The sequence below is a fragment of the Chlamydotis macqueenii genome, chromosome 1 (genome assembly GCF_036417535.1).
Source record: "Chlamydotis macqueenii isolate bChlMac1 chromosome 1, bChlMac1.mat, whole genome shotgun sequence".
NCBI classification, from domain to species: domain Eukaryota; kingdom Metazoa; phylum Chordata; class Aves; order Otidiformes; family Otididae; genus Chlamydotis; species Chlamydotis macqueenii.
The window spans coordinates 67593738-67606614 of NC_141556.1; the positions used below are offsets into that span (position 1 = coordinate 67593738).

General features: G+C 42.6%; 1 protein-coding gene across 2 annotated transcripts in view; it reads right to left on the reverse strand.

Moving 5' to 3' along the window:
• KDM5A (lysine demethylase 5A) overlaps positions 1 to 12877 on the reverse strand; it is a 51661-nt gene that overhangs the window by 15511 nt on the left and 23273 nt on the right. For both annotated transcript variants that reach the window (XM_086755391.1, XM_086755402.1), the window contains exons 14-21: positions 12210 to 12404; positions 11926 to 12107; positions 11527 to 11651; positions 11123 to 11273; positions 7956 to 8073; positions 2158 to 2513; positions 1508 to 1646; positions 408 to 587 (exon numbers count right to left, since the gene is read on the reverse strand). In XM_086755391.1, the coding sequence (XP_086611517.1) occupies positions 408 to 587; positions 1508 to 1646; positions 2158 to 2513; positions 7956 to 8073; positions 11123 to 11273; positions 11527 to 11651; positions 11926 to 12107; positions 12210 to 12404 (1446 nt within the window). The remainder of the gene's footprint in view (positions 1 to 407; positions 588 to 1507; positions 1647 to 2157; positions 2514 to 7955; positions 8074 to 11122; positions 11274 to 11526; positions 11652 to 11925; positions 12108 to 12209; positions 12405 to 12877) is intronic.

The window sequence follows — 12877 nt, forward strand, 5'->3', positions numbered from 1 at the left end:
GATTTTTCTTGTAGTTATACAGTTTATAAAATATCTAAGCTATTTTCTTAGAATTTAGGTGGAACAAGTTAAAACATTCATCAATTAAAGACAGCTTCTATGTCCATCTCAGGCCTACATTTCTACACTTACATAGAAAGAGAATTCCTTTTCTTTCCCTCCCAAAACGGAGTTTTAATTTGCTTCTTCAAAAGTAACAGTTGAGGCTATCTATACATAAACCAAGACTAGCCAAACATAGACTTTTTGCCTTTTTCATTCTTTTCACCTGAGAACAGCTGAAGTTTTGTATTCTATTCTCAAAAGGAGCTCTACTCTGACAGAATTGAAACAGCTGTTCCCTCCAGACCATAGAGGGCCATCAAGATCAGTTTCTGAAAGCTGACAGAGAAGTGGCTGCAGCTCACCTGTAACAGACTGTAGCTTGAGTTCTTCTTCAGGAAGGTCCTTCCTGTGCGCTCTCTCCAGGCACGTGCTGCAGCTACTTGTGACTCCAGCTGCGGCAGGGCATCAAGACGCACCGGTATTGGGCGGCCTTTGGCAGACAAGCTCTCCAGTTGTTCCAGGTAGGCATAGTTGCTCCCATTCTAGGGTAAAAGAAATTTTTCTAAGCCAACGATTCCATCATTACATCAGCGGCCAGCTGAATTTCAAGCCATACACTGTTTTGTCACGGACTAAAGAGAGTTCCACAGGAAAGGAAAGGAGGGCTATGTTTTGATCTTACTGATATTTTAAAAAACTATCTTGTACAGATTTTATTTTAACAGTTATTCTGACATGGCCAGCTGGCTCAGGGAGTAAGACAACATTCAATTTCTAGACAGTTGTCTAAATGCTGTCTGCTTAACAGCAAGCTAATACATCTGAGAGTTTTACAGGGGCTGATGTGAAATCAACTGGGATTCCCACTTCAGTTCCCAACAAATACCCCATATAAGAACAGCAGTTACAGACCAGAGATCAACACCTAGAAATATCACAGAAGTCATGTCCCTTTTGGATCATGTTATGTGGGTAGAGCAGTAGAAGAAGCAGCTACTAAACTAACAATGCCATAACTTCGTCTATTTCAGATAGAAAATTTCAGCCATGAGTGCCATTAAATCTTACACCATTTTGGGGAGAAAAAACAAACTTTCCATAGCCAGCCCCAAAACTGAAGACCTGTGAGCAGAACATCATATGCTGCAAAGTATTTCCAGTATGCAGAACAGTTTCAATACCAAATACCCTTCAAGAGTTACATTTGTATCATAATGAATTTGCTGGCTTTTACATTCCCCATGAAATGCATAAAATGAAAGGAAGTAGAAATTGGATAACCAATGAGAAAACAGCAGCACAAAAAAAAAAAATTGAAGTACATGAGCTATGTTAAGCACATTAACAGCTACAGCAAGGCTTCCTTTCAGGTCACCTTTGCAGGCAGAGTGGCTAGTAATAAAGAATATGTCTAAATAAAAGGATGCAAGCAGAAGACTCCAGTCCCTGCTGTAACCCCTACCTGAATGGCGTCCACTTTGGCTGTCCAGTCTCTAGCCCGCTGCAGGGCTTCTTTCAGTGCCAGCACATTGGGCAGGTAAGCAGGGATGTTCTTTGCTTCATTCACGATGCCTTCCAGAGCCATCATGCTTTGGCGTGGTCTAGAGTAAGAAAAAAAACCCAATTCCAGCCTTCTCTTAAAATACCAGTCAACTAAAGCCATAACTTGGACAGGCTGGTGACATAACTCCATCCCTACAGTGCACTGTAGGATACCACAGCTCTATTCTTGGAGGGCGCTACTGGCTACCAAATAACAGGAGAAGCGAGAGAGCTGATGGACTTTGCACAATCAAGTTCAAAAAAGCACCGCATCAGAACTCCTGAACATCGAGGAAGCTGTCTCCTGCAGCATACTCAGCATTTTTTGTGGAGGGCAATAAATAGCAAAGACAGCAGCAACTCACAGCCTCCTGCCACTGTGCAACACGACAGGGAATCAACTCTTCTGCAACTCTTCAACAACCTCAAATCCAACTTTTGAGCAAACTGCTGGGAGGCAAAAGAAACACACTACAGCTTCAACGCCCCTACTCTTCACCATACTCCTCAAAAGAGGCTGAGAACCCCAGAAACGTGACCTGCAAGAAAAGCTTGCAAAGAAACACTCACCTGGCCTGCAGGCAGACCTTGGCCTTCTCCTCCCACCTCTCTGAGACTGTAAGCAGCTCCTGCAGCTCAGCCATGGCTTTTTCTACAGCATGGTGCGGTGCCAAGCCCACGCCTGAGTCAATCAGCTTCTTCATCACATCTAAGGTGACCCTCTGGGGATCCAAGAGGGTGGATCTCACCTCATCCAGCCACCGAGCCTGCTGCAGTTCTTGCTTCAGCCTTGGCAGTTCAGGAAGTTCTACATAGAGGCCAGAGCCCATATCTATCAACTCCTGCAGCTTGGAAGAGTCTGGGATCTCATCCATCATAGCTTCTTGAGCACGTTCATGAAATTCTTCCACATCATCAAGCAGATTCTGAAGTAACATACAGTATAAAGCAATTAGGAAAAACCGCCCATAGAATCAAAAGTTAACTGAAGGATCAGTCAGCTGCGAATTTGTATGTGATCATCACATAATCAGTCAGAGCTTCTACACACACTGCCAGCTAGTTTGTCACAAGCCATCAAGTCTGCCACATATTAAGTAATAGACCATCTAAACTCATGTGGCCTAATGTTTCATACACTATGCATATTCGGTGGATGAAACTCTGCACCTAAAATAATACAACTGCAACTAACTACAGCTGCCAACAAAACTGAGTACTAAGCACTGTCCAGTCAACATTAATTTTAAAATAGGGGGGGGAAGGGGACTTCTGCAAACATATCATCTTTTCAATCTAGTGTCAGGGGCATTACAGTAATGATGGCAATACACAACAGAACAAAACATGCTGTGGAAAAAGAACAAGCCAGAGTTGCATGAGGACACAAATACCAAAAGATCATTAAAGTAACAACAGTCAGGTTTTAAATTATGATTTCATAAAGCAGGCCCACTACTTAAACACACCTGGGTTTTATCTCAAAAAGGAAAGAAATTAAAATGCAAAACCCTCTAATGAAAGAAGACAATTTCACAGAAATCCAACTGCACTGCTGCAGTTGTCCTCATCCTCATGTTTTGGCACTACATTGGAAAAAAAAAATCTAAAAAAGCAAACAGATAGGAAAGGAGATTTATTCAAGGACATTCAACCAGTGTAGTCAACTGATTCACTCCTGATTCTCTTACAAAAAGACAGGCACTTCTGATAGCAAGGTGATGGCACAATGAGGAGCAAAAGCTACATTTCCTAACCCTTACCCTTTCCTGCCCTTTTTCTCTGATGCTGCTTTTCATGACTGTCTGGAAACCAGAAGGCATTTACAAAAAAAAGAACAAGATCCATATTATAAGGATTTTGATTTATGGACCATATGCTGAATGCTTCATATTGACAACAGTAAATGATTACAGTTTAATAATTATAATGCCTTTTGTGTTCGAAAATACTCATCATCCAACATGACAATTATTTTGCAATTCATTACGATGGATAATTGCATTCAAATGCCATGCTGAAAGTCAGTGAGTGCTTAGGCATAAATGATCATTATCTGACTTCATTCAGAAATTAAAAGACTATGGCTCATAAACAGTAAAATGATAATATTTATTTTATTGGTTAGTGATTATGTTGAAGCTTCAAGAACATGCTGTCGTAGTTCAGCCCTGATCAGGACCAGACTATGCAGTCTCTCTCTCGCTCCCCCCACCCTACAAGAAAATAGGGAGAGATAATATAAGAAAAAATGGCTCAAGGTTTGAGATAAGGACAGGGAGAAATCCTTAAAGTTACCATCACGGGCAAAACAGACTCAACTTGGGGAAAACTATTCATTTATTACTACAAACAGCAGGAGAATGAGACAGAGAACAAGATAACCTCCCCCCACCCCTCCCTCTTCCCAAGCTTAACATTATCTCTACTACCTACCCCTCCCGAGCGGCACAGAGGGGAAGAGGGAATGGGGGTTGCGGTCAGTTCATCACGCTTTGTTTTACACCGCTGCTTCATTGTTGGGGGAAGAACTCCTCACATTCCTCCCCTGCTCCGTTGTGGGGTCTCACCCATACCCCACAGTCCTTCGTGAAACTGCTCTGGTGTGGGTCATCTCTTCCATGGGGTGCAGTCCCTCCAGAACAGCTGTCCCAGCGGGCCCTCCACGGGCCACAGCCTCCTTCAGGCATCCACCTCCCCCGGTCTGGGGCCCTTCATGGGCTCCAGGTGGATCTCTGCTCCTCCGTGGACCTCCATGGGCTGCAGGGGGACAGCCTGCTCCACCATGGTCATCACCACAGGCTGCAGGGGAATCTTGGCCAGGAGACGCATTACTCCTCCCCCTCCTTCTGAACTGACCTTGGCATCTGCAGCCGTTCCTCTCACAAGAAAAGTTCTTCACAACAGGCTGGCAGATGCCTCTTAGGATCTCTTCACATCATCCATCTCATCTCCTCTCCACTTCTTGCAGCCAGGCCAGGCCGAGTCAGGCACAGTTGGCTGCCTGGTGAGAGGCCAGAGGGTGAGGCCTGCAAGGCCTACGACGCCCATGCCTCCCCCTCTGCGCTTTGGCCCCCGCTCAGCTGCTTCACATCTTCTCTCTTTTGTTTTTTCCCCAAACCAAACCAGAACACATACACATGCAAAGAGAGCAATTCAACAGAACCAGATTCCTAAGGTGTCATGGTTTTGTTAGTGAGGGGGGGCCTAAGGTGGTAGCTTCTGTAGGAAACTGCTAGAAGTCGCTCCCCTTTGTTCAGTGGACTCGGCTGGGCCTAGGGTGGACCTGCTGCTGGCCAAGGCCGAGCCAATTGGTAGCAGAATGTTCCGTGATAACACCTCTGCGATAACATATTTAAGAAGGGGAAAACAGAAAAAAAAGAGAATAGAAGATGTGAAGAAGCTGAGTGGGGGCAGAGGCGCAGAGGGGGAGGCGCAGGCCTTATGGGCCTTGCAGGCCTCACCCTCTGGCCTCTCGCCAGGCAGCCGACTGGGCCCAACTCGGTCCGGCCCAGCTGCAAGAAGTGGAGAGGAGATGAGAAGTGAATAAAATGTAAAAAGATCCTGAGAGACATCTACCAGCCTGTTGTGAGGAACGGCTGCAGATGCCAAGGTCAGTTCAGAAGGAGGGGGAGGAGTAATGCGGCTCCTGGCCAAGATTCCCCTGCAGCCTGTGGTGACGACCATGGTGGAGCAGGTTGTCCCCCTGCAGCCCATGGAGGTCCACGGAGGAGCAGAGATCCACCTGGAGCCCATGAAGGGCCCCAGACCGGGGGAGGTGGATGCCTGAAGGGGGCTGTGGCCCATGGAGGGCCCGCTGGGGCAGCTGTTCTGGAGAGACTGCACCCCATGGAAGAGATGACCCACGCCGGAGCAGTTCCACAAAGGACTGTGGCGTAGGGGTGGGACCCCACAATGGGGCAGGGAAGGAATGCGAGGAGTTCTTCCCCCAACAATGAAGCAGCGGCGTGAAACAACGCGTGATGAACTGACTGCAACCCCCATTCCCTCTTCCCCCCTGTGCCGCTCAGGAGGGGAAGGTAGTAGAGATAATGTTAAGCTTGGGAAGAGGGAGGGGTGGGGGGAGGTTATCTTGTTCTCTGTCTCATTCTCCTGCTGTTTGTAGTAATAAATGAATAGTTTTCCCCAAGTTGAGTCTGTTTTGCCCGTGATGGTAACTTTAAGGATTTTCTCCCTGTCCTTATCTCAAACCTTGAGCCATTTTTTCTTATATTTTCTCTCCCTGTTCCCTCAGAAGGTGGGGGGAGTGAGAGAGAGACTGCATAGTCTGGTCCCAATCAGGGCTGAACTACGACATAAGGCCGGGGGAGTGAAGACAGAGACTAGCTGGGTGAAAATATTTAGACAAAAATATGCATTAAAATCCAAAATGCCCTCAGCTCTGTCACCTACAAATGATGTTTTAATTAGAAATAGGTTTTAAATACACTAGAAACAAAGAACACACAAGAACAATCTTACAGGTCTATTAATAGACGATGATCAGATTTCATGAATAAGTATTAGCAAATATTTCTTTTTTGTATTTGGAAAGAAGTGTAGTAAAATCTTCCCATCATATGAGGATGACAATATACTTTCCACTCTATTAGCTGCTAGAAAACACATCAAAGAACATCTTTGAAGGACAAAGATTAGAGATAATAGTCCTGGAAAATCTGTATCCTAGGGTTCTATAGTTCACTTAAGGTCCTTGTTTTCAGCAACAACATGCCTATATCAAAGACAAGAAGTCCAGTATAAAGTCCTTCCAGGACATCAACAATGAACTATCAGGGAAAAGTTAATACAGAATTTATGAATGAAGTAGGGCATAACCAACACTAGGAAACACTTACGGAAAAGAGGCCTTCTCAAACAACACTAACTATTTTATGTTTGGTTATGTAGGGTTAGCAGCACATACGGTAATGTTTAGAATTTTAGGACCTCAGTCTAGCACTATAGAACATTCTTCTTAAAACTGTATCAACATAGAATATGCAGGTTAATAAACGGTTAGCATACACCTCAAGAACCATTTCTCAAGGTGAAAAGCCCTTTATTTATTAAAGATGTTAAAGTTATCTTGAAGGAGCTTTCCAGAAGTTGGTTAGTAGGAGAAACGCTATTTAACATTTCATCATCAGTGACACAGAAACAAATTAAGATTACTGCTGAAAACACTTGCTATGATACAGACTGCCAGAATGATAAATGATAATAGCAGCCAGGGGAATCAGTATGATCTGGATTACTTATTAGCCTAGATGCATGCAAAGACAGGTGCAAAGATATATATGAAGGACAAGAAACAGAGGCCATGCATACAGATTAAGGGGGCTGTAACCTGGAAAGCAAGGCTGAGAAGTATTTACTCAACAACTGTCAATGTTGCACTGCTTTCCCTCTCCCCTGAAAAAGCACACCAATACAACGTCCAGAAGTTTCTACCAAAACATATAAAGGGTAGGATTTAACTGTGAACTCCATTCACTATAGATAGCATTAAAGATGTAAGAATAACAGTAACTGGTTCAGAGAGATAAAACTGGGCTTCCTGGACACTGACAGGGGGGGAGGAATTTTTATCTTGATTGTAGCTATAGCTACAGTGAGAAGACCACATCTGATCATGCCCACTGTAACAGGCATCTTTAAAAGTGCACACACAGTCAAGTAAAGTGCTCTGTTCAGTTGCCTAAATGATGACCACCATGTGCAATACCCCCCACTATCTGAGACTGTCACAAAAGAGAGCTCAGGTATTCTTCCAGAACAGCAATGGAGGCCAGGTGGAATACTTTAAAGCATCTCACAGATCACTAGGTATCTATGCTTAGGCTACCAAATTGAGCCATACATGTTCAGCTGCTATGACTACACTAGCATAAAAGTACAAACAACATAGTTGCCCACTTAGAGATATGCTTGCAAACGAGCAGGAAATACATGTCACTATTCCACTATAGTCAGGCAGCAACATGTCATTCAGGAAAACTGCAATGACAAAAGCAAGATTACCCAGGGCAGAGAGACATTGAGCTAGATGTATCCAGAGTATTTTACCTTCTTTCTTGAGGCCACAGGTATAATTGCAAAGCAGCTACTTGCTTTACTTTAGAAGCTAGAAATGAAACACCCTACTCAAATCGACCTCTGCCAGTGCAGGACTGATTCTTTTTTTAAAAAACAAAAAAAAACAAAAAAACCAACACCACAACAAAAACCTCCACACCCTTCCATCACTTACATCAGGTAATATCTATTTGGAAAAAAAAAAAAAAACAAAACAAAAACAAAAACCCAACAAAACAGAAGCAAAGAAACACAGTTAGAATATATCCCAGGAGCAGATGTAAACTTACCTTTACTTGTCGGGCCTGGCTGATCACACAGGGCAGGCTAAACAACTGCTGTACAAATGCTTTAAGCTCCTCCACAGTTAGCTTGGTCCGTGTCCTTCCACTGTCTTGACTCTGTCTGCTGTATGAATGGACATAATTAAATAATATTACATTAAAGAGAAAATGATGATTCATGGATTTACTCCCAGCCACAGAAAGCTATCAAGATTACTGAAAAGTTACCAAAAAAAATTCTACCACATGAGAGCTCAAAAAAAAAACCTGAACTCCACAAGAATTCCAAAATCTTGAAAACTAAATTTAATATAATTCCTCTAGGCATCTTCAAGAGATATTTTTCCCTGCTCTTCAGACAGGACTGTCTGAATGACTTTCAAACAGGGTTTATTCCAAACAGGCAAAAGAACATAGGCCCAGAAAGTTTGCTTTAGGCAGCTCAAGAAGCTGACTGCCACGACAGGCACTGACAAGACGTCTCAGGTACAGAACAGCAACAAGCTCTGGAAAGAAGTCTTATTTTCTAGTGCACTATCTCTTTGTAGCCAGAGAACTGTTGAAACTGGCCTTGCAACAGGAAAAGACTGCTACTTAGTAGGACGTGCTCTGCAAAGACACTTCCATTAAATACGACTCGCAGCGAGTATCAGAAGCTTGCTGAATGCAGTAAAAGACGAAAGTGACACACTGCACAAATTAAACACTTGGTATACATGTCACTGACAACCACGACTTCACAAGCAGGACAGATTTTAAATACTGAAGAGTCATTCCCTGATAATGCATCTACATTTTATTACTATAGAAACATTAAAGAAAAACCAAATTCAATCTTTCAACCTGTGGACTTAAATGTGATTGTAAAAGTAACATTTAGATTAATGATAAAATATAATTACACACTATGTAAAACTCAGGAAAAAAAAAGAATACTGCAGGCTTTGACTAGCTAGGACAGAGTGAGCAGCGTTGGCTGCACTGAACCTGCTGTGCCTCCAATACTCCTGGCACAAAAGTGAAAGGGGTGCGGTGCTCCAAAAAGACACCACTGCCGGAGGGCACACTCTCTGAAACATCGCACTGGTATTCTGTCCCTAGTGCAACCATGGACTGCAACAGCATGAGATTGAGTTGTACAAAAAGATACAACTACTCCGGCCTACGAAAACACAACTTTCAACAGTGGGGAGAGGTACAGGATTGGAATATTGAACCCACCTTCATAGCTATGTGTTACATATAAACCTGAAAAACAGGTAATCAGATGCATAAGGGATAAATGTCCCTTTGCCACATTTGAACATGAGTTTATTGCTTCTTTAATCCCTGCCAAATTTTCTATTTGAACACTCATTTTTAATTTGCTTTTTAAATAACCTTATATTTTGTGTAAAAAAGATCCTTCTCAATCTATTAAATATGGACAGAAATGTTAAAGAAGCTGAACACTATCTCTATATTTAAATTTCCTAACATAATTCCAGGAGGTTTCAAAAGTCTTTCTCAAAGCTTAATTTTGTAACTCATTGCTATTTAGCATACACAGCTCTCAGACATATATACAAGTCCTTTTTTTTTCCCCGATAGAATTCCTTTCAGTTTTAGATCAGAGACACCATTGAAAGCTGTCAAATCTTTCTGCCCCTTGTGTTTCTCTGGATAGTGCTGGAAATCCACCAAACAATTAAGTGAAAGCAAGTCTGTTGAGAGAAGACTGACAGACTCCAACAGCAGAAGGAGGAGGAAGCAGCAACAGACCAGGAACAGCTGGGAGCTACCAAAATAATTGAACTTCACTAGGAAGAGGGCAATGCAACCCCTGTAGCATTGCTTCCCTCACCCAGACCAGAGTTCTAAGTGACCATACCTCTGTGGTAGTGGGATCTACAAGCAATAAAAACCAAATAGAAGAGTCTTCTTTCTTCCTGAAATACAAAATGCTTCTCTGTTTTAGAATAGCTTTCCAATTACATCTGGTACTATACTTGGATTTGTGGTGTAACTCTAACATTTCAGTGTTCAAATTCAAGCAATTACGATATGCATTATGTTCTGTGCAGCAAAGCTGAGTATCAAAGTTAACAAGGTATTTACTTTTTACTCCCTCCCTTTAAAAGTCTTAAGTTATACACAAAAACTACACATGCAAAAAAAACCAACCAACTACAAAGCCAAATCTTATACTCAGAGGAAATGCAAGCTATAGAAGTTCACTATACAACCGCTGGCACAAGAATTACAGTCCCCTGATCAAATTATTTTCTATGGCTCTTTTTCAGTGTACAGAACGCACAGGAGAGAAGGAAGAACACATTGCTGAAGGCTCACGGCAGCAGAACAAAGGGACGCATCCAGCAGACTGCTGAGGAAGGGCCAGGGGACAGAGTTACACTGAGGCAGCCACAGGCAACACAGAGAACTAAGGGAGTCTATACTAAGCGAGTCTACAGTTCAGTCACAGAGGCAAGGCACTACTTTCCAGCCACAAATCACTGCCTCCCATGGTCCTTCCCACAAAGGAAAGGACTGGCTCAAACTATGGACTGGTTTTGCTCTCTGCACTGCTCTGCTTCCCGAGATTCTTTTGTCCCAGTCAATGCTGGCAAGATATTTTCTTTGCATCTTCCAGTAACTCCACCAGCATCGCAACACATTCTGCAACTTGAGAACAGCTGGTAAAATTATAAGTATTTTTGAGCAATGCTGTACCAGAAGACACAACCACACTTGCCTCACCAACCATAACTGGTATTTCCTACTTTTCAAGCATTTTGCTCTGCAATCCAAAGTTTTAACAGATTCCATGGCTTTAAGCTACGTACTGAGCCACGCTACTTCAAATACAAACATTCATGTCAAGGTTTTAATAACATTTTTTTCCTCTAGTTGTTTTTCCCTACAACTCTCCCACACATTCAGAGAAATACATGATCAAGCACACAACTTCTCCAAAGGATTTCACATTTTGGTGTGTAAGTCAGCTGAAAACAGTATCTTTAACACATTCCAACCAAATCCACTTTTTTGGCCTTCAGTGTCACTGTATCTGCCTCCCCTACCTCTCAATGAGTCACAGCACTAAGGGCAGCAAACATGGATATAAGTTAGTAGCCAGTGAGACCTCAGGGTAACAGAGAGATGAAAACTGTTGAAAAAAATGCCTGTCCTACCTGTGTTTCTGCTTTTTGCTCAAAAGCAACTGTGCTACTGAAGCACAGGTCTCTGCTTCTTTCACAGCATCTCTGAGTCTGCGGAAAAGATCATTCTCTGGATATTTCCTGTCTTCAGCATCCTCCAACATTACTCTCAGCTCGATCACATCTGTAATGACAGTACATAAATAATTTGTATGAAAAAAAAACAAAAGAAATTTTAAACTGCTTCAAAGGCCTGCAATCAAGGTTCCAACAAGCTAGTTCAATTAGAAATGCACAATGATGAGTTGCATTACATTCTCAGATTAGCTCATTTCTTTTTTCCACTAAACAATACACAGTGTTTCTCTCATTAAATGCAAACACAGAACAAATGTAGGAGTTTCAGGACATCCTACTATGAACAATAGAAGTCTGACCTTTCTTGTGGTTGAGATTGGCAGACAGGGCCTCTGTAACTCTACTGACCCAAGTGTCGTAAGACTGTGCTCTAACTTTCACTCCGTATAGCAAAGAAGGAAGGTCTTCTAGTGGGTATCGGTACCTGGAGATACATGAGGAAAATATAGAACAAGTATTAATGGCCATACAAAAGCCAGGATATTGCTTACATTGAGTTTTTCCAGCTACTACAAAGCCAGAAAGACAGAACACATATAATACCTGCTGTCGTGGAACCAAGAAACAAGTAAAGGGGATAAAAGTACTCCTTAAATAAGGAAGACAGAAGCGTGGCCAAATGTTGTATTTGGTCACCAGTCTCCAGCAAACTATTGGATATGGAAGAAAAGTCAGGGGGGAAAGAAAATCCTGTGTACCTTAGACACTTCTTCTGCATGGGACATGGACATAAATCAGACGGATGGTATAAGCATACCAGACGCTCAGGATTACAGGAACATGTAAGAGCTGACAAGAAGCACGTGGTTCTGCAAGCTGTGCACTGACGCTCATCATCTGGAACCAGTTCAAACACCTCTTCTTCAGACATCAACACTCCCTAAAGAAAAAAGAGACACTTGCTAAAAACTCTAATCCAGGTGGGAGGGAGGGGGAAGCAGTTCTTTTGCAAGCAAAGTAAGAGTTGTCTGTTATTACTCACCATCTGTACAACAGACTCCCTTAACCGTGTCTCTTCCTCTATCATCAGAGTCATCTCCTTGCAGACCATAGCAGCCAGCCCAACATCCAAGCACTCTGGATCTGCAGCCATCTTGAAGATCAGCTCTTCATGGGAGAAGACACAATGACGTCCTAGCCTTCTGTAATGACTTACACACTGACGGCCAATGGGAAGCTACAAAAAAAACCCAACATTGTCACTTTGGGAAAAGACGTTTCAAGACAATCTCTTAGCTCCCACTTTCCTTCCTTTGACAAAACCTGGGAAAAGACTAAGATGAAGAGAGTTGCATGTTATAGGACAGAGCCAATTATAACAAACTTAAATCATGCCACAGATAAGGACAAAGAGGGTATCAATGCTGGGGGAGCATCTGCCATAACCTTATGTGCCTAACTTTGAGTTATGCCAAACCATTGTTACACACATCTGGCACCAAATGAAAAAAAAGAGAGTGTATAGGAGTACTGTACTTTCAGACACAAGTTTAAGAGTTGTCCTAAGCTCTTTTTACTTCCAGAGAAAAGAAACTGGCACCAAAAAGAAGTAATTTGTTCTACGCTAAGGTGAATGCATTGCCCTCTGGCTATTACTATGTTCGGGCACAGACATTTAACATAAGATACCCAGAGTTAAACAAAATTGAT